We start from the raw sequence: 25,474 nt of genomic DNA on the forward strand, positions 1-25,474 counted from the left end.
ATTTTCTCCCTTAATGACTCGGAATCTGAAATGTATGGTAAGACAAATTCCAAATATCTAATACCTTATACCCTGTCGAAGTGTTGTCACCCACATTACTTCACAATAAAAGGCAGGCAGGGAAGTGAGCGTAGGTGATTTACAGAGAAAGAAGCAGAGGCTCAGAGTGGTGAAGAAACATGCCCAAGCCCGCACAGCTGGAAAGAGGAAGAGCGCTTCCTTGAGCCTGGCCTCCCCCTGTGCTCCTCCTCTCGCCCAGGCCTGGAAGCATTTAGTGTGGTCAAGCAGTGGTAAACAGTCCCAAGGCTGTGGTTCCATTTGCAGACATGATCTGTCCAAACCAGTGGCTCCCTCCCTGTCTGCCCCCTCCACCAGCTCCCCACAGCTTGGGCCCTACTGATGGCTAACCCATGTGCCTGTCCACAGCAAGACAAGCAGCAAAACAACCAGCCTTGCCCTCCACCCTGCCACTCGGTCCAAACCAGGGCTCTGCGGCTTGGCTCTGCATGCCGGGCCCACATGATACTCCTGGAATAGCTGTCATTGTCAAACAGATCTGACCACATGGTCCCCCGGGATGACCCCTGGACATGTCCACGTTGCAACTTATCTCCTTGACCCTAACTTTTTGATGGCTTAGGTCGGGACTTGTTTCCTCTGGTCCTACCTCTAATTTCTGTCCTTTTCTCCTTTCTAATGTTTTAAGCCTCCTACCTGATGGCTGAGCTGTCCATTCTCCCTGGGAACCAAAGGCCAGGGGTCCAGTTTCTCGTGAGAAATTTCTGGATGGCAATTACCCCTTCCTGGTACTGATCGTGGCCTGAATTCCCCTCCAAAAATTCCCCTCTAACCTGCCTGGAAATCCTGCTGACTGGCGCCCAGCCCCTGGGGTGTCTTCTGTGGGTTTGGGGCTGCACTTTGGGACCAGCCTCCTCTTCTGTTGTTGAACGAATGCCCCAACCACTAGAGACACTGCCCCACTCCCTCTCTTCTCACTTCTTGTCCCAAGAGACCTGTCACCTGCCTGCTGTAGACTGGAAATAACCCAAATGTTCCTCAACAGAAGAACTGATAATAAATTGTGCATATTCACAATGGAATCTACAACAGTGCAGATGAGACAGTATCCACGACCCCCACCAGCATGAGTGGACCTTTGAAACCTTATGTGTAGTGGAAAAGAATGTTGCAGAAGACTCCATACTTTATAATAGCATTTTTATAAAACTCAAAAACAAGCAAAACAAAACAATATATTGTTTAGGGATACATTCACACCTAATAAAAGTATTTCAAAAGCAAGGAAATAATAAACATAAAATTCAGGGTAATGTCTATCCCAGAGCTGGGCAGGGACATGGTATGGGGGTGAAACACACTGGGTGGAGATCTTGGGTTGGGAGGAGGGTTTGAGATAATCATTTTGTTGTTTGGCTTCATGGCTTACAAGTATGTTCCATGTATTCTTTTTTCATATATATCGAGTGCTACAAAATGACTTTAAGGATTAGATGGAGAGGGTGCCAGAGGTTCCTCCTCTTCTCTTCTCCTCCCCTCACTGATTGATCTGGGAGCAGGAAAGTGTGTACCTATGGAGTGTATGGACACCATGTCTGCCCACCCCGCACTGTCACAGCTGAATGGCCTGTAAGAATGTTTCAGCCTCATTCCTCATTTCCTTCCCTCCCACACTCTGGCTGAGTCCACCAGACTCTGGCCCTGGCTCCATCACTCTGCTGAAGACAATTCTCCAGTCAACTCCTTATGAGTGGAGTGGACAGTTTCAGGGCTGGTCTTGCCCGGCATCTCAGCAGCATTTGACGTGCTATCCCTGCCTGCTTCCCCGAGCACCTCCTCCTTGCCACTCGGGCTCCTTCTCTCCTGATATTTATTCTATCTCAAGACACTGCTTCTTGGCCTCCTTTCCTGGCTCCCTCCCCCTCCCCTGCCTGTCCCTTAGTGAAATGATGATGCCCACAGGTGTCTTCTCAGTCCTCTCATCACCCTCTTTGGTCACCATTTGCTGATGAGTTCCCATCTCTGTCCCCAACCCAGACCTCTGTCTCCTGAACTCCAAGCTCCAAATATCCAATTGTCCCCTCAATCTCTCCACTTGGATGTCGCATAGGCACTTTAAGTCCAACTCCCAACCTTCCCCCAACAGCCCGGTCCTCTTTCAGGGGCCTCCATCCATCCATGCAAGTACCCAAGCCACCTGTACATCAGCCTCGTTTTCTCCCTGCCCTCACTGCCACCATCTCTCCTCTCTTTCCAGCCTCATCCAGTCACCAAACTGAGCCCCTCTAGTTCCTTCCCTGTCACTCAGATCTGTCTATTCCCCCTATCTGCACCACAACCTTCCCAGTCCAAACCAGTGTCCTCTCCCACTTGTGTGAAAGCAACTGTCTCCTAGGGACCTCCCAACTTCTGGCCTTGTCTCAGTGTGTTCTTTACCCTGTAGACACACTGTTCTTTGTAACATGCAAATCTGAGTGCATCCTCCCCTGCTTAAAATTCTCCAAGGACTGCACCCTCCACCCCCGGCAATACCAAGGCTCTCGACACAGCCCCTACCTTCCTCTCCCACCTCACCTTTCCTCATCTCTCCCTACATCTTTGCCTTAAACCCCACCCGGCAACCATACTCAACCTCTTCCAGTGCCTCCTGCTTCCCACTCACCTCTCTGGCTTTAGCACGTTTCTACCTGGAACCCTTTGCCTCCCCCACCTCTACCCAGTTTCTCCTGCTTCATCTAACTCTCGCTCCAGGTTCCAGTTCGACAGCCATTTCTTCTGGGAAGCCTTCTCTGACCACGCCACTCCCGCCCAGAGAATGTTACGTGGCCTCACGATCTCAGCACCTCAGACGTTTCCTTTTCTACTCTAGCACTTACAACCCTTCATAATCACTGCTTTTTAAATTATATGTCTCTCACAACAGACTCTATGCATCAGCAAGCAGGGCCCTGACTTACTGTCTCAATAGAACCCAGGACAATGCCGGACCCCTTCTAAGCGTATGGCAAAAGCTGTTGAATAAGCAAGTGAATGAATGAATGAGTAAATGAATGGATGTAAAACTCTGCTTTACATACGTTATCTCATTTAATTCTTACAAGAACCTTTTAAGGTAGGTATTCTTCATTTCATTTTACAGGTAACAGAAAGGAAGTAGCTTGCCCCAAATCACATGGCGAGCAAACAGAAAGCTGGAAGTTGGGCCCAGGTTTAACACCCAAGCCCACAGCACCACCAACCCTGTCCCCTCCTCTGGCCATCCCACCCCGATCACTCATCCCACACGAAGCCAGAGAGCCCTCTTGAGGCCGGTTAAGGCTGGAAACGCAGGCTGGGAACTGGCAATGGTTACCTGGAAGCACGTGGGGCCCGGCCTCCCCGTGGGGATGTCTGACTGGTAGAAGACTTTGAGCTCTGGAGTCAGCGCGATGACCGTCTTAATCACCAGGGAGATGATGTCAGACCAGACCTTCCTGATGTCAACGCCTTTGGAAGACAGTCTACAAAGGATGCTGGAAAAAGTCCTTTTGCTGCCGGTGCTAGCACTGTCCGAATGGACGAAGTTGCCGCTGTGGATGTTCAGTGAATAGTTGGTTAAGTGCATAAAGACGTGGTGCAGGTTTTTGGAGGTGGGCTCCTGATATGGCTCAGTACAAAACCTAGAGAGTCCATCTTTGGCTATATAAATCTCTAAGGGGTCTAAGGACTTGAGTAAGACATACAGACGAATATCAAACTTGAGCTTGTCGATAAGGAGAGGTTTGCAGATGTACTCCTGGACCACCGCCGGCCTGCTCTGGAGGGTCCCTGCCAGGCGGATGTCACTGGGGTCTTTAATGAGGTAGATTCCGTCACCCTGACAACCACCATCAGGTTTCACGATAAAAGTGGGCTTCCAGGAGGGGTCATCGTCTTTCACCATTCGAACCTGGAGGGGGAGAAAAGGATGGCAGACATTATATTCTTTTCCCTCTGGATCCCTAACACAGAGCGGGGCCTTAGCAAATGTGTGGTGAATGAGTGACAAGATGATCCCTGCTGATCTGAGCAGCGGCTGAGCATCTTCCGTGGAGACTACACTGCACAAGGTACTGAGATAGTGACATCAGGATTGTCCCCAGTCTTGTGCTCCAGAGCGAGGTGGAGAGTGTAGTGGATTGGCAGTCACAAGACCTGGGTTCAAATCCTGCTTTGCCAGTTATTAGCTACACTTTGAACAGGTCATATGACTAATAATAGGGCTGAGAATGATAATGATGGTGAGCTAATATTATTTATAAGCACCTGTGAAATGCCAGGCACTGTATCAGGCGATTACCTAATTAGCTCATCTAACCCTCACAGAAAATATGGTTGTGCCTTTTTATGTCAGGAACAGAGAGGGCACAGCAGATGCTAAGGCCATGGGTGTTGGAGTCAGATGGCCTGGGCTCAGACACTGGCCCTGCTCCTTACCCTGCAGCCTTGGACAAGTGACTTAAGTTATCTACACCATTTCCATCTGTGAAATAAGAGTAAGGTTGTTTTGAGGATTAAATGCATTCATAAATGCAAGAGACTAAGCATCTCGAACCTGAGAAATAAAAGACAGTTCAGGCTGGGCATGGTGGCTCAAGCCTGTAATCCCAGCACTTTGGGAGGCTGAGATGGGCGGATCATGAGGTCAGGAGATCGAGACCATCCTGGTGAACATGGTGAAACCCCATCTCTACTAAAAAAAATACAAAAAACTAGCCTGGCGAGGTGGTGGGCGCCTGTAGTCCCAGCTACTCAGGAGGCTGAGGCAGGAGAATGACATAAACCCGGGAGGCGGAGCTTGCAGTGAGCTGAGATCCGGCCACTGCACTCCAGCCTGGGCGACAGAGCAAGACTCTGTCTCAAAAAAAAAAAAAAAAAAAAAAAAGTTCAAAGCCTGGCTGTCACTCTTTTTAGAAGATGAAGTGACTTGCCAGCTAACTCAGGGGCAGAACTGGGATCGGAATCTAGATTGATGACTGAAGCCCTTGGACCTTCCTCTATCCTACCATGTCTTGGTTTCCTCACTTTAAAAATGGGGATATAGACATCTACCTTCACTGGGTCATTGTAAGGATGAAATAAACTAAAACGTACAAAGGGCCAAGTGCAATACCAAACACGGAGCTGAGCTAGTGCACAGGAAATGTTTGTTTTACGTTTACATCCCTTCTAAAGCTCATCTAGTAGACCTGACCAATCCTTCCGTCTGTTGAGATCTTTTTGAAACCAGATCCCGTCGTCCACAGTATCTGCTCTCCTCCCAGCTCCAGGTCAGTGGAACACTCACATAATTAACTGTCCAGGCACTAGACCAGTCCAGATAGTCAGTCTGGACCTGTGGATCTGCATAATTCATCCTCGCTCCATTACCCCGGATGCTAGTGAGGTGCTTCCTGCAGCTATGGAGAGCGGATGAACTAAAATGGCAGGAGAGGAGGTTTTCACAAGCAGAGAGAAGCTGGAGGAAATGTAAGGGTGGATTTGAAAGAGGAGCTACGCTCTCTGCAGCTTCTGGTGTGAAAGTTCCCCTCTGAAATCTGAGGGGAGTGCCCGGCAGGCTGAGTTGGTGGGTGCCCCAGTGAGGGACTCCTTTCAGCCCTCCGCCTTTGCTGTGTAAGCCCAACCCAGGACATCTGCACTCTGGCTTGCGCTTATCTCTTTGACCAGCCTATATTTCTAAATGAAGCTTTTGCCAATTCCTTGGGCACTATCAGTTTTTCCAGACTTGTAAAAGATCTTTAACAATGGAGAAACACTTAAAGCCTTAACAATGGTCCACATCAATTGTTTCCCCTTGTCAGCAGGATCCGAGAATGGAACTTCACAAGAGATCAATGCAAGCCTCCCAGGGCCTTCCACTGAGGCTTTCTTGCAACTGTGACCTTGACGTTTATGTAGTTATTTAATATTCAACCAAAGCATTCGTACACTTGGCCCTTTACAGTAAATATAAGTGTGCTGGACAAATGGCAGTTACGGATCAGGAAGTGAAAAATGTCAAGTTTGCACTGATAGGAAATTTTTCCCTCTGGAAAGCTTTTGCTATGCCAAAGACACTAACAGTTCAATATATTATCCAGAGCAATATTTTCTCCTTTGAATTCCATGTGTATGCCTTAAATAAATTAAACTACCTGGTCAATAGTCTCCGTCACTCATTGGATTCCTGAATACTACTTCTGCTCTTTGCCAGAATAGTGCCATACAAATCAAGATTATTAATACTCATAGAATCATTGAATTTTTTAGAACTAGAAGAATCCTCAGAGATCAACATCACCCAGTACTCTCAAAAGTCAAGGGGGAAACTGAGGCTCAGAGCGGTGACATGACTTCCCTTGGGTCCCACAACTCATATGGTCAGGATGAGAACTGAGGTCTCCCGACCCCACCTCAAGTTTTACCTCTAAGATAAAACTGAAGATCTCTTGTTCCTCTTCTTACTGTAGGAAAGATCCTCCTAATGTATCAGACAGTACTGAGGTCTGTGCTCTGGCCTCACCCTAAAAGATTTTGGCCCTGAGTATGGCCATCCAGGAACTATATCTGTAGATCCTAAGTTGGCCAGACTGCCCCAGTTTCACATATTCTGTCTGGGTTCCTTGCTGGTTAAAGCCCAGGTGTGATCTATAGGAAACCCTCACAATTGTTCAGAACATGGTTCCCATAGCCACCAGACCCTTCCACCACTGCTACCGTAAAAAGAGAAACATTTTCAGAATTCATATTCGCTCTCCTCTGAGGTTTATTCAAGAATGACCCTTTCCCAGCAGCTATTAAAGTTAAAAAGTAACATGTTGGCTCTTAAAAAGAAGTCATGGACCAGAATGAAAATCTCATCGATAAACCTGGGCCCCGGCCTCAGCAATTCTGACTTAATCAATCTGAGATGAGACCTGGGCATGTGTATTTTGGAAAAATCACCGCAGGTGATTCTGACAAGCACTCTGTCTGAGAATCACTGGATTAAGTGAATTAAATAAAAATACCATCTGAAACCAACATATTGAATAAAGTATTCTGCACTGGTGTTGGCTGGAGTGTGAGGAAGACTTGCACTTATGCTACAACTGATGGTATCTCTAGTTTTATCTAAACCCGCTGTTGGACCTGAAATCTATTACCTTGTAACTGTATACACGGATGGCTGAAAGAGATACACAGAGGAGGTAGTGGCCTAATTGCCTGGCACTCCTCTGGCCTATTGAAAAATTTATGTGGTTTTTACTGCCCCCTAGTGGACATTTAGAAAACGCTACTGGGAAAGTCACCCCGTTCAAAATTCCAACACGACTGAGAAGTAAGATACTCTACTAAGATATTAAAATGGTCTTAAAGAAACACCACTACAAATGAAACTCACACATGGAACAAAATGGATGTATCCTGAGGATACTATGCTAAGTGAAATCAACTAGACTCAAAAAGAAAAATACCGTAAGAGTGCACTTATATGAGGTACCTAGAGCAGTCATATTCACAGAGGCAGAAATTACAATGGTGTTTTCCAGGGCTGGGGTGGGAGAGAATGGAGAGTTAATGATTAATGGGTATAGAGTTTCAGTTTTGCAACATGAAAAAAGTTCTGGAGATGGATGATGGTTGTACAAAAATGTGAACGTACATAATGCCACTGTACACTTAACGTACATACCATGTACATTTAACAATGGTTAATCTGGTAAATCTTGGGTATATTTTACCAAAATTTTAAAATTAATTTTTAATTTTTTTAAGCCACAGCTTTTGGTAAGTTAGAAATAGTACTACAGTGAAAAACAAAAAAATCTGGATTTTAGATTTTCAATTGTTTCTGACTGTGTGACCTCAAGAAAGTCACCTAACTTTCTGGGCTTTGTTGTAGTCACCTATAAAATAAAGGGGTCAGACTAAGGTCCCTGGCTTCCGCCAGCAAGCAAGTGCTGAACCGTGATTTATCTTGACATCACCACAGTTGAAGGCTGCGTTATAAACACACAAGTGGCATTCATCACGCCAGAGAGTTGCCACTGTGCTGTTTGGATCAGTAAATTGCGATGATCTATAAGAGGAGATTTGGATCTGAGATTTATGAGGCATTTGAGGAAATCAGCAGGGCATTTGGAGGAAGCAAGCTAAAATGTTTGGAGGGAGAAATTCAGCAACTAGAATATCAAGCCACAAAACATTATTAGCAATGAGGGGCAGGTAAGAGGCCAATTTCTGAAGAAATACTGTGTCTGCAATACCGGGGAAGTCAAAACCAGTTAGGGCACTCCTTTGTCACTCAGGTGGATTTGCATTCAATCTTAGCAACTCAGACCTTTGATGTCACAGGCACACGCTACAGATCTCAGGCAAAAACAAGCCTCTGGTAGACAAAATCAATGTCATACAGTGCATGCCAGACAGGAGGCAGGGCCAGCCCCTGCCAGCCTCAGGGACATGAGCCTGGTACCCAGGGCAAATTCCTACCTCAATGTTCAAGGCAATTTCTAAGTCCAGTTAAGATGGAAGGCAGTCTGCAGTGAGGTTACCTAGGGCCAGATGGAAAGGGCAAGAATGGCCTGTTGGGGCAGAATGGGAGAAAGAGCAGTGAGGCAGAAAGGAAGGACTCAGGCAGATGATGTGCTGCTTCAGTGGGGGGTTATGAATGCAGGAACAGGCAGGACACTTCGGGGAAACTGCAGATAATTCTGATGGCTGGAGAACATAAAGGAGGTGGAGGGGGTGTGCAATGGAAATCCCACTAGTGAGATAGGCGGGGGCCAGATACCACTACCACCACCAATAATAGTAATAGCATTAGCATACACTTGCTGAGGCCTTCCTATGGGTCAGGCACTGTTCTAAGCACTTTGGAGGTATTGTCTCACTTAATCCTCACGACAATCCTATTTTACAGATAGGGAGAGGGAGGCCCAGAGATGTCAAGTAACTTGTCAAAGATTACACAGCCAATAGGTCACAAAGCCAGGATTTGAACCCAGGCAGGCAGATTCCAGAGCCCATGCCAGAATAAATGAAGGATGTATGAGAAGAAAGGGGATGGAGGAAGATCGGGCCTAGCTAGGAGGTAAGGCCTCATAGGGAAGGCCCTCGAATGTTGGTTTAGGGAGTTTGAGCAATGTCCTAAAATGATGGGGACTCCCTGAAAGGTTTTGAGAAGAAAGCAACTTAATTAGATGTGTACTACGTGAAGATGCCTCAGGCTACCACATAGAAAATGTACCCAAGTGGGTGGATGGTCTGGGGCAGAGAGGAAAAGCCCAAACTGAGGCTGCAGTGGAGTCAGAGGGAAGGAGAGAGGTTTGGGAAATATTTTGGAGCTAAAATCAACAAAACTGGGTGAATGGGAGAGGGAGACAGGAACATAAAGGATAATTCCTCTATGTCTAGGTAGTCACAGGGAATACAAGGGGAGGAGGAAAGGCTGGGGGAGGCAGTGGGAAGATGATCAGCTGGGCAGAGGACCCTGGAGGGTGCACACCTGGAGAGGTTTGTGGTCCCTGGGAAATGTATCTGGAGCTTGGGAGAGCGATCTGGGGTCATCAGGCCCCTGAGGATGGCCGAGGCCCTCACGATGGGCCAGATTACGCAGAGATAGGATGGAGAGGAAGAAGAGGGCACCTGGGAGTCAGAGGCTGGAATGGGCAGAACAGATCCCAAAACATCTTGCATTTATACTCGATCTGCAGGCGAAGGATGGAGTTTCAACTGACGAGGTACATGCATCCACACATCGCCAGAGGACCCAGAAGAAGATAGTTTGGAAGGAATAAAGCCAGGTTTAGGAAGGTCCCGAGGCTATCAAAATTCTGAAGGCCTGCGCTGGGGCAGGGACAGTGGGGTTGAAATAGGGAGCTGAGAGAAGAGGTAGAATCAGAGCACATGGTGACTGGATGGATGTGAAAAGGGAGAGACGAAAGGGTCATGGGTGAGCTCACGGTTTGGGGCTTTAGCAATTTGGGGAGGGGTGATGGTACAGATTTAGGGACTACAGGGAGAGGAGCAGGTCTTACTGAAGGAAAGTGGGGACAAGGAGAGGAGGAATTCACTTCATCAAATGAGTATTATTTGCATGACTCCAGACAGAGCTAATTTAGGGCTTTATAATATTCCACAAGCCCTTTACTGTTCATCGGAACCAGGCCAGGTTGTCCGTTATCTCCTACAGATGATTAATTCTGATACCACAACTCTTCCAGGCTTAGAAAGAATAAGAGCTGCTGTCTGACAGAGATGAGACTCAGACTCTAAACTCAGATGGGGCATACCTTGAACCGGAGCACAGGTATCTGAACAGACCTCTCAGCTCCGTGGTGAGTGCGGAAACCACGGGCCCATGAGTAGTGCCTGCCACTGTGCGGTCAAACATTTTCACCACTCCCTGGCTTTTGAAGAGCTCCAGTTAAGAAAATCTAAGCAGCAAAGAAAGCAACCCTGTTCGGCTTATCACTGATGATTACCCTGAGTTTACTGGAGCGATGGCATCAATTAACCCCAAGGAGTTGGGGCCGACCCCTTGCATGCACTCCTCACATGGCCTGGATGATCCTCCCTTTCTTGGCAGACAGCACCAACGCACCCTGGCAGTCTTGCTTCCTGCCCTTCCCTCCTGTCCTCTCTCTCACCTCGATGCCTTTACACCGGCTTTCCCTGGACCTCCACCGGCCTCCTGCCCCTTCTTTGCCTGTAAAGCCCCGCCCATCATCTATGGTCCCTTGGGAAGTTCCCTCTAAGAATCATTTCCTGGCCTGCAACCCTCTATACAAACATCTTTTCCTTCCCAAAGTCCTTCTCCATACTGAGCTTCTCCATATTTTCATGACCAGCCCTTTGAGGCCCAGGAAGGAATCATCACTACACACACACAGAGACACACACATATGCACACACATGCATACACGAGTACACACATGCGAGCACACACACACACACTATAAACAAAGAAACTGAGGCCAAGGGGCAAGGAGACTTGCCCAAGGCCACACAGCTAGTAGCAGAACCAGAACTATTAGGTTGGTGCAAAAGTAATAGAAGTTTTGCCATTGAAAGTAGGTGAAAACCACGATTTCTTTTGCACCAACCTAAATAATACATTAAATCTTCTGATATCCAACCCTAAGCTGTTTCTATCATAATTAATTCAGGCATCTGAAGAAATCTTTCAGAAGAAAACTTGGAGTAAGTACTCTCTCTCATTCTTGTTCTGAATACATTTGTTTGCTGCTATTATAAATTTTGATGCTCTGCAAAGATATTACTTTATGTAATCGCCAACTCTCCACTCTATGGAGAATGAGGAAATTGAGGCCCAGAGCGTCCAGTGGAAATCTACAGTCATCTAGCTAGGTCAGTTCCGGGCCACACTGCCCTTTCTTTGAAGATGTTCTCAAGTTCACTGTGGAGGTGGACACAGCATCACATGGCTGCTCAAGGCGCTTCTGTTCAGAAAACTCAAGGGGCAAGAAACAGCCTCTCCACCTGCTTTACCCCAATGCCAGCCTGCTGCCAGTGCAACTTAATGGACCCTGCTTTTGGAGAATAGCAGCCTTCTGTGAGCCATATCTACCCATCATTCGTGAGCAACCAAAAATCTCCCTAGAACACACCTGGGGCACTGAAACCTGTTTAATAGGAAGGTCCCAGTCACACTGTGAGACTGTCTATCTTCCTCTTGGGTCCCTTCTCACACCCTGCCCCTAACTGCTGGAGCTGAGGGGAGTGAGGACACAGCCTGGTGAGTTAGCCCTGCCTGGCCTCCCCGCTCCTTCCTCACAGTGCAGTTCCAGCCAGCCTCTGTCCAGTCCCACCTAATTCCCCTACCACGTGGGTTCTAAGCCCAGCTTGCTTGGCCTAAAGCCTAGCTTCCTAAGGGCCCTGGGTGACCCTGGCGCACATGGGGGTCCTCAGACTGCAGCTCCCCTTTACCTCCTCCGAGTCCACGTACTGGATGTCTGCGAGCAGCAGCTGCAGAGAGGACGTGGGCTTCGGAGGCAGGCTGCCCTGGGTTCAGATCTCAGCTCAGCCCCTTCCTAGCTGTAGGACCTTGGTCACGCTACTTACTCCCTCTCACAGTACTATTTTTAGCATTTCATTTTATCTGTATTAGGCTGCCTTGGTTTCCTGATCATCCTCCTAAGTGATCAGATTCCTAGGTGAGGCTCATCCCAACCTACTTGGCCAGAGTCTCAGCGTCTGCCTATCCTCTCCTCCAGTGCTCGCCCATGGGTGGCTGGGACCCGTCTCCTGAGACTTGGCTGTTTCCTGGGTCCACCTGGGTGTCAGTCTCTCATTTCCCAACTCCTGGGGGCCACCCCATCAGAGTCCAGCCCACAGCCTGCCTCATCTCCCTGGCCCACAGCCTCATTCTCCTTCCCCAAGTCTCCTACTGAGAGCCCAGAAGGCATCACAGCTGAGCCCGCCTGGAACATAACACTCCGCTGCTGAGTAAGCTCCCCTTGCAGCTAAAATCGTTTTTCCAATAGTGAGGATTTCCTGCTAATGAACTAGCTAAATAATCTTCAGCTCACTTCCAAGTGTATACGACTGGTTATAGTCACAGGCGCTTCAGATCACTGGGCCCAGCTTTTCCTCCTTCCCCACACCACAGTCCTATGTCCCTTGCGGTCCACCATAATTTACACACTAAACTTTTTATTATTTATTTATTTATTTATTTATTTTTTGAGACAAAATCTCGCTCTGTCACCCAGGCTGGAGTGCAATAGCGCAATCTCGGCTCACCGCAACCTCCGCCTCCTGGGTTCAAGCGATTCTTGTGCCTCAGCCTCCCAAATAGCTGGGATTACAGGCACCCGCCACCACACCCGGCTAATTTCTGTATTTCAGTAGAGATGGGGTTTCACTATGTTGGTCAGGCTGGTCTCAAACTCCTGACCTCAAGTGATCCACCTGCCTCAACCTCCCAAAGTGCTGGGATTACAGATGTGAGCCACTGCGCCCAGCCTAAATTTTTTTTTAATGCAAGAATATCAATGTCTTATTTTGCAACACTCAAACAAGGTGCCCTCCCTTCCAGTGCTCTTTTGGCTAAACTAGCAGTATTGAGCAATTGCAGTATTGATCAGTGCTAGGCAGTGCACTAGGCACGTCAATATGTATACATGAGATCTAATCCTACAAGACAGGTAATAGCATTCTCATTGACTTATGTATTTGTTTGTTTACTGTTTTTTTAGAGACGGGGTCTTGCTATGTTGCCCAGGCTGGTCTCAAACTCCTGGGCTCAAGCAGTCCTCCTGCCTCACCCTCCCAAAGTGCTGGGATTATGGGCATGAGCCACTGTACCTGACCCAGAATTTTCATTTCTAGGCTTTGTAACTAGAGGTTTCTCTCCATATTCCAAGACCCTACAAAAAAGTGGCAGAGTTAACTACGCTGCTTACTCCTTGAAGGCAGGGGCAGTATTTCCCTCATCCGTTGATTCTCTTGCCCACTATGTCCCCAGCTAGCACTGGAAGAGCCTTAATGGAGGTGGACTCAGCAAATGCTTATGCGAACCCGCCTCTGTCTCATTTGGTTCAATGCTGTCATGTTGTATCCAGGATCACAGGTGACATTTCTTCAAACGCTAATCCTGGGTGATGCCAATCACTTCCTGGACTTCAGTTAAAGTATACCTCAAAAGCAGATAACTCCCCACTCTCTATCTCTGGAGCGTACCTCTCTTAGGCTCCAGACTCATACAATTAGATATGTCAAATTTGACACGTCCAAAACTAAGCTCATTGTCTTTTCTCTCAACTCTATCCCTCCTGTGTTCCCTCTAACAGTAAACATTACCACCATCCATCCGTACTCCCAAGCCAGGGATCTGAGATCACCTTCTCCCTCATCACTCACCCCCACCCAATCACCAAATTGACATTTCTGCATCTGAACATGTCTTACAGTCCCTTAATCGTCTCAGCATTTCTCACCTGAATTGCTGCAATCGCTTCCTAGGTGACCTGACTGCAGTAAAAGCTCTGTGCTGGGCACTTCCCATACATTATTTTCCATTCTAATAAGCAACCCTGTGAGATAGGCATTAAAGAGTGAGCCACATGAAATTGTCATTTTTATAAGTCAAACCCAGCTACACACACACGCACACACACATTTGCATGTGATTCAACCTAATACTATTATTATTACCAACCTGCCCTCCCATCGCAGGCAAGGAAAGTGAGATTTACAGGGTAATTTATTTCCCCAATCACACATTTTATACCCTGGGGAGCCAGGATCTGAACATGGGTGCGTGTTCAAATTTCCAAAGGCCACACTTTTTCTGCTAAATCATATCATCTTCAGGTCCGTATATCAGTTCCTAGAGGAATGCTCACAGCCCTAAATACATTACTTAGAGTATTAACACATCTTAATACTTTTATCAGAGGTGTTTGAACCAGAGCAACTCCATCTTAAATAGGATCTGGGTAGAACGAGGCTAAAACCTACTGTGTTGCACTCCCAGAAGGTGAGGCATTCTAAGTCACAGGATGAGACAGGAGGTCAGCACAGATACAGGTCATAAAGACCTTGTTGATGACTGGGCACAGTGGCTCATGCCTGTAATCCCAGAACTTTGGGAGGCTGAGGCAGGTGGATCACGAGGTCAGGAGATCAGGACCATCCTGGCTAACATGGTGAAATCCCGTCTCTGCTAAAAATACAAAAAAATTAGCCGGACGTGGTGGCGGGCACCTGTAGTCCCAGCTACTCGGGAGGCTGAGGCAGGAGAATGGCGTGAACCCGGGAGGCAGAGCTTGCAGTGAGCCGAGATCGCACCACTGTACCCCAGCCTGGGCAACAGAGCGAGACTCAGTCTCAAAAACAAAAAAAGACCTTTCTGATAAAACAGCTTGCTGTCAAGAAGCCAGCTGAAACCCACTAAAATCAAGATGGCAACAAGAGTGATCTCTGGTCCTCCTCACTCCTCACTCCCACCATGCCACGACAGTTTACAAATACCATGGCAACGTCAGGAAGTTACACTATATGGTCTAAAAAGGGGAGGCACGAATAATCTACCCTTTGTTTAGCATGTAATCAAGAACCATAAAATGGGCAACCAGCAGCCTTTGGGGATGTTCTATGGAGTAGCCATTCTTTTATTTGTCTACTTTCTTAATAAACTTGCTTCCACTTTACGGACTTGCCCTGAATTCTTTCTTGGGCAAGATACAAGAACCCTCTCTTGGAGTCTGGATCAGGAACCCTTTCTGGTAACACTTTAAAATGTTATTAATAATAATACATAACAGTAACAACTACCATTTATGAGCAACTATGAGGTGCCTAACAATAGTTATTTCACTTAATCTCCACAGCTAAGCCATGAGAAATCTACTGATATATACTTTTTTTCTTTTTTAGGTTTTATTTTGTTTTGTTCTTCAGTACCTTGTTTGTGTGTATGTGTGTGAAACGCTGTTTTTTGTTTTCTTGAGACCGAGTCTCACTCTGTCACCCAGGCTGGAGTGCAATGGTGCGATCTCGGCTCACTGCAACTGCGGCCTCCCAGGTTCAAGTGATTCTCCTGCCTCAGCCTCCCGAGTAGCTGGGATTACAGGAGTGCGCCAACACGTCTGGTCAATTTTTGTATTTGTAGTAGAGACAGGGTTTCCCCATGTTGGACAGGTTGATCTTGAACTTCTGACCTCAGGTGATCCACCCACCTTGGCCTTCCAAAGTGCTGGGATTACAGGCAGGAGCCACTGCATCTAGCTGCAACACTGTTCTTAATAATGTTACAAATAAGGATCCGAGACTGAGCGAAGCCAGGTGACCTGCAGGTCACACAGGAGGTGGTAAGCCAAAAAGCGGGGGTGGGACAAGGAAGCTAAGCCTACTTCAGGGGTCAAGGCCGCCAAGATGGACACTTGCCCTGAGTCCCAGCAGCACAGCCTGTACTTGGATCAGGTTCACAAGCCCAGGGTGGACGGAGACAGCAGTACAGAGCTGGTGCTTCTGGGCAACAGCTCTGACCTCTAAAGAGAACTGGCGAGAAACTGACACAACCAGGAGGATAGTTTTAAACACACACGCAGCCACTCAGAGAGCCTGGTCGGGGCGGCCAAGTGCCCACCCAGGAACGGGACACTCAGCCTGATCATTTATACCATGAGAGTGAGAACTGGATCTCCTGCAAGCCTCTGGATTTCAACTGCTGGTTTAAATTTCAAGGAGAAGCATGAAGGTGTTGACATGTAAGGAATTACTTGTTCATGCCTGTGATCACCCCTCAAACTCCAAGGTGTTCTAAATGAGCGTGATGGTTGGAAGCCAAGTTGAGCTGATTTGTACAAAGGAACTCCTACTGTGCCACCGGGGGGCCGCTACAGAAGCCACGTTTCCTTAAATCAACACTGCCTGTTTCCCCCAGTTTCATTTCAATGGCATCAGGTGGCCATGGGACAACAGGACCTTGGGTTAAGCTCCCTTTCATGGGCTCCCAGGAAATGTTAGGCCGGCACCCGCTTCCTGATCTCCAGTCTGTCACTTCACTTGGGTGGTCATTTGAAAGGAAACCTCTCTGCTTCCTTAATGAATCAGAGAGGGACACTGAAGGCAGCCTCTCTTTGGGGAAGCAGATGCCCCAACTGCTCTCCCAAATTTACTTTCCCTTTGGGGATATCTCGCTAGCGGCTACCACAGCCACAATGGTCTTAGGACAGGGAGGGAAGTTTTGATGCCCTTTAATGCTCTGGACAACACCTGGGCTCCAACTCTTTCCTTAGGCCCCCGAAGCCATAGACATAGCTTTTGAGACTTTATTGATGACTCAAGGAGAGGAGAAGGGAAATAAACACAGAGAAGAGCACTGATAATTGTGTTTACAAGATACTCTCACCTCAGCATGACAGAGTTCTTTAGTTTGCCCTTAGATGGCAGAGGCAATGTTTTCCCATCCCCTGGGAAAACATCCAGATTCCCTGGAGGCTCAGCATCAACCCAAATGTCCATCAGTGACAGACTGGATTAAGAAAATGTGGCACATATACACCATGGAATACTATGCAGCCATAAAAAAGGATGAGTTTATGTCCTTTGTAGGGACATGGATGCAGCTGGAAACCATCATTCTCAGCAAACTATCGCAAGAACAGAAAACCAAACACCACATGTTCTCACTCATAGGTAGGAATTGAACAATGAGATCACTTGGACTCGGGAAGGGGAACATCACACACCGGGGCCTATTATGGGGAGGGGGGAGGAGGGAGGGATGGCATTGGGAGTTATACCTGATGTAAATTTGATGGGTGCTGACGAGTTAATGGGTGCAGCACACCAACATGGCACAAGTATACATATGTAAAAAACCTGCACATTGTGCACATGTACCCTAGAACTTAAAGTATAATTTAAAAAAAAGAGAGAGAGAGAGAGAGAGAGAGAGAGAGATCCCCAGTGGCCGGGTGTGGTGGCTCACGCCTGTAATCCCAGCACTTTGGGAGGCTGAGATGGGTGGATCACAAGGTCAAGAGATCGAGACCATCCTGGTCAACATGGTGAAACCCCATCTCTACTAAAAATACAAAAATTAGCTGGGCATGGTGGTGCACGCCTGTAGTCCCAGCTACTTGGGAGGCTGAGGCAGGAGAATCTCTTGAACCCGCGAGGTGGAGGTTGCAGTGAGCCAAGAGTGCACCACCGCACTCCAGCCTGGTGACAGAGCAAGACTCTGTCTTAAAAAAAAAAAGGAGATCCCCAGTCTGTCGAATGTCCCTGCCAACTCACTGGACATTGGAAAGTCCACCCTGCTTAGGGAAACCTCACCTATGACCCACAAAGACAGAACAGCTATGCTACAGTCTGAACAGGACAGCTGTTTCAGGATGTCAAGATAGAATACCATGAGCTAAACAGCCACAGAAGAAATATGTATAAGAAATAGCAAGGCATGTGTTACTTGATAGCATCAGCTTCGTCTGTCACATAGAGATGATCATAAAACCTCTCTGGTCCAGCGCTTCCCAGACTTGCATGGTCAGGGATTGCTTTTAAAATCATAATGTACTTGGGGAACACCAATAGGCACTCATACATATTCAGATTAATAATGTGGACTGATTACAATGTCAATATATAAGATATGGTGATATGGCAATGTTAGTCAATGGTGACATTAGTCAATATATATATATATATATATTTTTTTTTTTATTATACTTTAAGTTCTAGGGTACATGTGCATAACGTGCAGGTTTGTTACATATGTATACTTATGCCATGTTGGTGTGTTGCACCCATCAACTCCTCAGCACCCATCAATTCATCATTTATATCATGTATAACTCCCCAATGCAATCCCTCCCTCCTCCCCCCTCCCCCCTCCCCATGATAGGCCCCAGTGCGTGATGTTCCCCTTCCCGAGTCCAAGTGATCTCATTGTTCAGTTCCCACCTATGAGTGAGAACATGCGGTGTTTGGTTTTCTGTTCTTGTGATAGTTTGCTAAGAATGATGGTTTCCAGCTGCATCCATGTCCCTACAAAGGACGCAAACTCATCCTTTTTTATGGCTGCATAGTATTCCATGGTGTATATGTGCCACATTTTCTTAATCCAGTCTGTCACAGATGGACATTTGGGTTGATTCCAAGTCTTTGCTATTGTGAATAGTGCCGCAATAAACATACGTGTGCATGTGTCTTTGTAGTAGAATAATTTATAAACCTTTGGGTATATACCCAGTAGTGGGATGGCTGGGTCATATGGTACATCTAGTTCTAGATCCTTGAGGAATTGCCATACTGTTTTCCATAATGGTTGAACTAGTTTACAATCCCACCAACAGTGTAAAAGTGTTCCTATTTCTCCACATCCTCTCCAACACCTGTTGTTTCCTGACTTCTTAATGATTGCCATTCTAACTGGTGTGAGATGGTATCTCATTGTGGTTTTGATTTGCATTTCTCTGATGGCGAGTGACTGATGAGCATTTTTTCATGTGTCTGTTGGCTGTATGAATATCTTCTTTTGAGAAATGTCTGTTCATATCCTTTCCCCACTTTTTGATGGGGTTGTTTGTTTTTTTCTCGTATATTTGTTTGAGTTCTTTGTAGATTCTGGATATTAGCCCTTTGTCAGATGAGTAGGTTGCAAAAATTTTCTCCCATTCTGTAGGTTGCCTGTTCACTCTGATGGTAGTTTCTTTTGCTGTGCAAAAGCTCTTTAGTTTAATTAGATCCCATTTGTCAATTTTTGCTTTTGCTGCCGTTGCTTTTGGTGTTTTAGACATGAAGTCCTTGCCCATGCCTATGTCCTGAATGGTACTACCTAGATTTTCTTCTAGGGTTTTTATGGTATTAGGTCTAACATTTAAGTCTCTAATCCATCTTGAATTAACCTTCGTATAAGGGGTAAGGAAAGGATCCAGTTTCAGCTTTCTACTTATGGCTAGCCAATTTTCCCAGCACCATTTATTAAATAGGGAATCCTTTCCCCATTTCTTGTTTCTCTCAGGTTTGTCAAAGATCAGATGGCTGTAGATGTGCGGTATTATTTCTGAGGACTCTGTTCTGTTCCATTGGTCTATAGCTCTGTTTTGGTACCAGTACCCTGCTGTTTTGGTTACTGTAGCCTTGTAGTATAGTTTGAAGTCAGGTAGCGTGACGCCTCCAGCTTTGTCCTTTTGACTTAGGATTGTCTTGGCAATGCGGGCTCTTTTTTGGTTCCATATGAACTTTAAAGCAGTTTTTTCCAATTCTGTGAAGAAACTCATTGGTAGCTTGATGGGGATGGCATTGAATCTATAAATAACCTTGGGCAGTATGGCCATTTTCACGATATTGATTCTTCCTATCCATGAGCATGGTATGTTCTTCCATTTGTTTGTGTCCTCTTTGATTTCACTAAGCAGTGGTTTGTAGTTCTCCTTGAAGAGGTCCTTTACATCCCTTGTAAGCTGGATTCCTAGGTATTTTATTCTCTTTGAAGCAATTGTGAATGGAAGTTCATTCCTGATTTGGCTCTCTGCTTCTCTGTTACTGGTGTATAAGAATGCTTGTGATTTTTGCACATTAATTTTGTATCCTGAGACTTTGCTGAAGTTGCTTATCAGCTTAAGGAGATTTTGGGCTGAGACGATGGGGTTTTCTAAATATACAATCATGTCATCTGCAAACAGGGACAATTTGACTTCTTCTTTTCCTAACTGGATACCCTTGATTTCTTTCTCTTGCCTGATTGCCCTAGCCAGAACTTCCAACACTATGTTGAATAGGAGTGGTGAGAGAGGGCATCCCTGTCTTGTGCCAGTTTTCAAAGGGAATTTTTCCAGTTTTTGCCCATTCAGTATGATATTAGCTGTGGGTTTGTCATAAATGGCTCTTATTATTTTGAGATACGTTCCATCAATACCGAATTTATTGAGCGTTTTTAGCATGAAGGGCTGTTGAATTTTGTCAAAAGCCTTTTCTGCATCTATTGAGACAATCATGTGGTTCTTGTCTTTGGTTCTGTTTATATGCTGGATTACGTTTATTGATTTGCGAATGTTGAACCAGCCTTGCATCCCAGGGATGAAGCCCACTTGATCATGGTGGATAAGCTTTTTGATGTGCTGCTGAATCCGGTTTGCCAGTATTTTATTGAGAATTTTTGCATCAATGTTCATCAGGGATATTGGTCTAAAATTCTCTTTTTTTGTTGTGTCTCTGCCAGGCTTTGGTATCAGGATGATGTTGGCCTCATAAAATGAGTTAGGGAGGATTCCCTCTTTTTCTATTGATTGGAATAGTTTCAGAAGGAATGGTACCAGCTCCTCCTTGTACCTCTGGTAGAATTCAGCTGTGAATCCATCTGGTCCTGGACTTTTTTTGGTGGGTAGGCTATTAATTGTTGCCTCAATTTCAGAGCCTGCTATTGGTCTATTCAGGGATTCAACTTCTTCCTGGTTTAGCCTTGGGAGAGTGTAAGTGTCCAGGAAATTATCCATTTCTTCTAGATTTTCTAGTTGATTTGCGTAGAGGCGTTTATAGTATTCTCTGATGGTAGTTTGTATTTCTGTGGGGTCAGTGGTGATATCCCCTTTATCATTTTTTATTGCATCTATTTGATTCCTCTCTCTTTTCTTCTTTATTAGCCTTGCTAGCGGTCTGTCAATTTTGTTGATCTTTTCAAAAAACCAACTCCTGGATTCATTGATTTTTTGGAGGGTTTTTTGTGTCTCTATCTCCTTCAGTTCGGCTCTGATCTTAGTTATTTCTTGCCTTCTGCTAGCTTTTGAATGTGTTTGCTCTTGCCTCTCTAGTTCTTTTAATTGTGATGTTAGAGTGTCAATTTTAGATCTTTCCTGCTTTCTCTTGTGGGCATTTAGTGCTATAAATTTCCCTCTACACACTGCTTTAAATGTGTCCCAGAGATTCTGGTATGTTGTATCTTTGTTCTCATTGGTTTCAAAGAACATCTTTATTTCCGCTTTCATTTCGTTATGTACCCAGTAGTCATTCAGGAGCAGGTTGTTCAGTTTCCATGTAGTTGAGCGGTTTTGATTGAGTTTCTTAGTCCTGAGTTCTAGTTTGATTGCACTGTGGTCTGAGAGGCAGTTTGTTATAATTTCTGTTCTTTTACATTTGCTGAGGAGTGCTTTACTTCCAATTATGTGGTCAATTTTGGAGTAAGTGCGATGTGGTGCTGAGAAGAATGTATATTCTGTTGATTTGGGGTGGAGGGTTCTATAGATGTCTATTAGGTCCGCTTGGTGCAGAGATGAGTTCAATTCCTGGATATCCTTGTTAACTTTCTGTCTCGTTGATCTGTCTAATGTTGACAGCGGAGTGTTGAAGTCTCCCATTATTATTGTATGGGAGTCTAAGTCTCTTTGTAAGTCCCTAAGGACTTGCTTTATGAATCTGGGTGCTCCTGTATTGGGTGCATATATATTTAGGAGCGTTAGCTCTTCCTGTTGAATTGATCCCTTTACCATTATGTAATGGCCTTCTTTGTCTCTTTTGATCTTTGATGGTTTAAAGTCTGTTTTATCAGAGACAAGGATTGCAACCCCTGCTTTTTTGTGTTCTCCATTTGCTTGGTAGATCTTCCTCCATCCCTTTATTTTGAGCCTATGTATGTCTCTGCATGTGAGATGGGTCTCCTGAATACAGCAGACTGATGGGTCTTGACTCTTTATCCAGTTTGCCAGTCTGTGTCTTTTAATTGGAGCATTTAGTCCATTAACATTTAAGGTTAATATTGTTATGTGTGAACTTGATCCTGCCATTAGATATTAACTGGTTATTTTGCTCGTTAGTTGATGCAGTTTCTTCCTAGCCTCGATGGTCTTTACATTTTGGCATGTTTTTGCGATGGCTGGTACCGGTTGTTCCTTTCCATGTTTAGGGCTTCCTTCAGGATCTCTTGTAAGGCAGGCCTGGTGGTGACAAAATCTCTAAGCATTTGCTTATCTGTAAAGGATTTTATTTCTCCTTCACTTATGAAACTTAGTTTGGCTGGATATGAAATTCTGGGTTGAAAATTCTTTTCTTTAAGAATGTTGAATATTGGCCCCCACTCTCTTCTGGCTTGTAGAGTTTCTGCCGAGAGATCTGCTGTTAGTCTGATGGGCTTCCCTTTGTGGGTAACCCGACCTTTCTCTCTGGCTGCCCTTAAGATTTTTTCCTTCATTTCAACTTTGGTGAATCTGGCAATTATGTGTCTTGGAGTTGCTCTTCTGGAGGAGTATCTTTGTGGCGTTCTCTGTATTTCCTGAATTTGAATGTTGGCCTGCCCTACTAGGTTGGGGAAGTTCTCCTGGATGATTTCCTGAAGAGTGTTTTCCAACTTGGTTCCATTTTCCCCCTCACTTTCAGGCACCCCAATCAGACGTAGATTTGGTCTTTTTACGTAATCCCATACTTCTTGCAGGCTTTGCTCATTTCTTTTTCTTCTTTTTTCTTTTGGTTTCTCTTCTCGCTTCATTTCATTCATTTGATCTTCAATCGCTGATACTCTTTCTTCCAGTTGATCGAGTCGGTTACTGAAGCTTGTGCATTTGTCACGTATTTCTCGTGTCATGGTTTTCATCTCTGTCATTTCGTTTATGATCTTCTCTGCATTAATTAGTCTAGCTGTCAATTCTTCCACTCTTTTTTCAAGATTTTTAGTTTCTTTGCGCTGGGTACGTAATTCCTCCTTTAGCTCTGATAAGTTTGATGGACTGAAGCCTTCTTCTCTCCTCTCGTCCAAGTCATTCTCTGACCAGCTTTGATCCGTTGCTGGCGATGGGCTGCGCTCCTTTGCAGGGGGAGATGCGCTCTTATTTTTTGAATTTCCAGCTTTTCTGCCCTGCTTCTTCCCCATCTTTGTGGTTTTATCTGTCTCTGGTCTTTGATGGTGGTGACGTACTGATGCGGTTTTGGTATAGGTGTCCTTCCTGTTTGATAGTTTTCCTTCTGACAGTCAGAAGGACTGTCTGTTGGTCTGTTGGAGATTGCTTGAGGTCCACTCCAGACCCTGTTTGCCTGGGTATCAGCAGCAGAGGTTGCCGAAGATAGAATATTGCTGAACAGCGATTGTACCTGTCTGATTCTTCCTTTGGAAGTTTCCTCTCAGGGGTGTACTCCACCCTGTGAGGTGTGGGGTGTCAGACTGCCCCTAGTGGGGGATTTCTCCCAGCTAGGCTACTCAGGGGTCAGGGACACACCTGAGCAGGCAGTCTGTCCGTTCTCAGATCTCAACCTCCGCGTTGGGAGATCCACGGCTCTCCCCAAAGCTGTCAGACAGAGTCGTTCGCGTCTGCACCGGCTCCTGCTACTTCCCCTGTTGGTCTTCAGCTGTGCGCTGTCCCCAGAGGTGGAGACTACAGAGACAGGCAGGCTTCCTTGAGCTGCTGTGAGCTCCACCCAGTTCGAGCTTCCCAGCGGCTTTGTTTACCTACTTAAGCCTCAGCAATGGCGGGCGCCCCTCCCCCAGCCTCGCTGCTGCCTTGCGGATAGATCGCGGCAGACTGCTGTGTTAGCAGTGAGGGAGGCTTCGTGGGCGTGGGACCCTCCCGGCCAGGTGTGGGATATATTCTGGTGTGCCTGTATGCTTACAGCGCAGTATTGGGGTGGGAGTTACCCGATTTTCCAGGTGTTGTGTGTCTCAGTTCCCCTGGCTAGGAAAACGGATCCCCTTCCCCCTTGCGCTTCCAGGTGAGGCGATGCCTCGCCCTGCTTCAGCTCTCGCTGGTCAGGCTGCAGCAGCTGACCAGCACCGATTGTCCGGCACTCCCTAGTGAGATGACCCCAGTACCTCAGTTGAAAATGCAGAAATCACCGGTCTTCTGTGTCGCTCGCGCTGGGAGTTGGAGACTGGAGCTGTTCCTATTCGGCCATCTTGCTCCGCCCCCTAGTCAATATATATTATAACATTTTAGCAATTAATCTGTGAGATCATTTACTTTTTTGCCTTCAACTTTAATCAAAATATGCATATGTTCCTTTTTTTTTTTTTTTTTTGAGATGGAGTCTCGCACTGTCACCCAGGCTGTAGTGTAGTGGTGCAATCTCAGCTCACTGCAACCTCTGCCTCCCAGGTTCAAGCGATTCTCCTTCCTCAGCCTCCTGAGTAGCTGAGATTACAGACACCCGCCACCATGCCTGGCTAACATTTTTGTATTTTTAGTAGAGATGGGGTTTCACTATGCTGGTCAGGCTGGTCTCGAACTCCTGACCTCGTGATCCGCCCACCTCAACCTCCCAAAGTGCTGGCATTAGAGGTGTGAGCCACCGGGCCTGGCTGCATACATTCCTTTTTTGTGTTTTGCCTGTACAATGTTTAAAGTATCCTGGCCAGCCCTGGTGGCTCACACCTGTAATCCCAGCACTTTGGGAGGCCAAGGCAGGTGGATCACGAGGTCAGGAGTTTGAGACCAGCCTGGCCAACATAGTGAAACCCTGTCTCTACCAAAAATATAAAAATACAAAAATCAGCCGGGTGTGGTGGCACACACCTGTAGTCCCAACTACTCTGGAGGCTGAGGCGGCAGAATTACTTGAACCCGGGAGGCGGAGGTTGCAGTGAGCTGGGACCACGCCATTGCACTCCAGCCTGGGTGACAGAGTGAGACTCTGTCTCAAAAAATTAATAAAATAAAAATATAAAGTACCTCATGGTTATCTAACCAAAGGGTGAAATTCAAGAGCAGCAGAGATAAATCTGGCTGATTTTCCTCTGATAAATCATTTTGTTCCAAGCTTTAAGCCCTTTCTGGAAGATGCTCCAAACATGTCAGACTGGGGGAAGGAAAAAGAAAGAGAAAGAAACTAATGTGCATTGAGCATCAGGATGCTGAACGCTTTACAGCATTTTTTTTTTTTGGGACTGGGTTTCACTCTTATCGTCTAGGCTGGAGTGCCTGGCATTGTACAGTATTTCGAGACCAGCCAGGCCAATATGGTGAAACCCTGTCTCTACTGAAAATACGAAAATTAGCTGGGCATGGTGGCAGGTGCCTGTAAT

At 46.2% G+C, this 25,474-nt stretch overlaps 1 protein-coding gene across 1 annotated transcript in view; it reads right to left on the reverse strand.

Annotated features, from left to right (window-relative positions):
- Positions 1–25,474, reverse strand: part of TTLL11 (tubulin tyrosine ligase like 11) — a 285,983-nt gene that overhangs the window by 168,589 nt on the left and 91,920 nt on the right. The window contains exon 4 of the mRNA XM_030920126.1: positions 3,371–3,946. Coding sequence (XP_030775986.1) covers positions 3,371–3,946 — 576 coding nt within the window. The remainder of the gene's footprint in view (positions 1–3,370; positions 3,947–25,474) is intronic.

The sequence above is a fragment of the Rhinopithecus roxellana genome, chromosome 16 (genome assembly GCF_007565055.1).
Source record: "Rhinopithecus roxellana isolate Shanxi Qingling chromosome 16, ASM756505v1, whole genome shotgun sequence".
NCBI lineage: Eukaryota > Metazoa > Chordata > Mammalia > Primates > Cercopithecidae > Rhinopithecus > Rhinopithecus roxellana.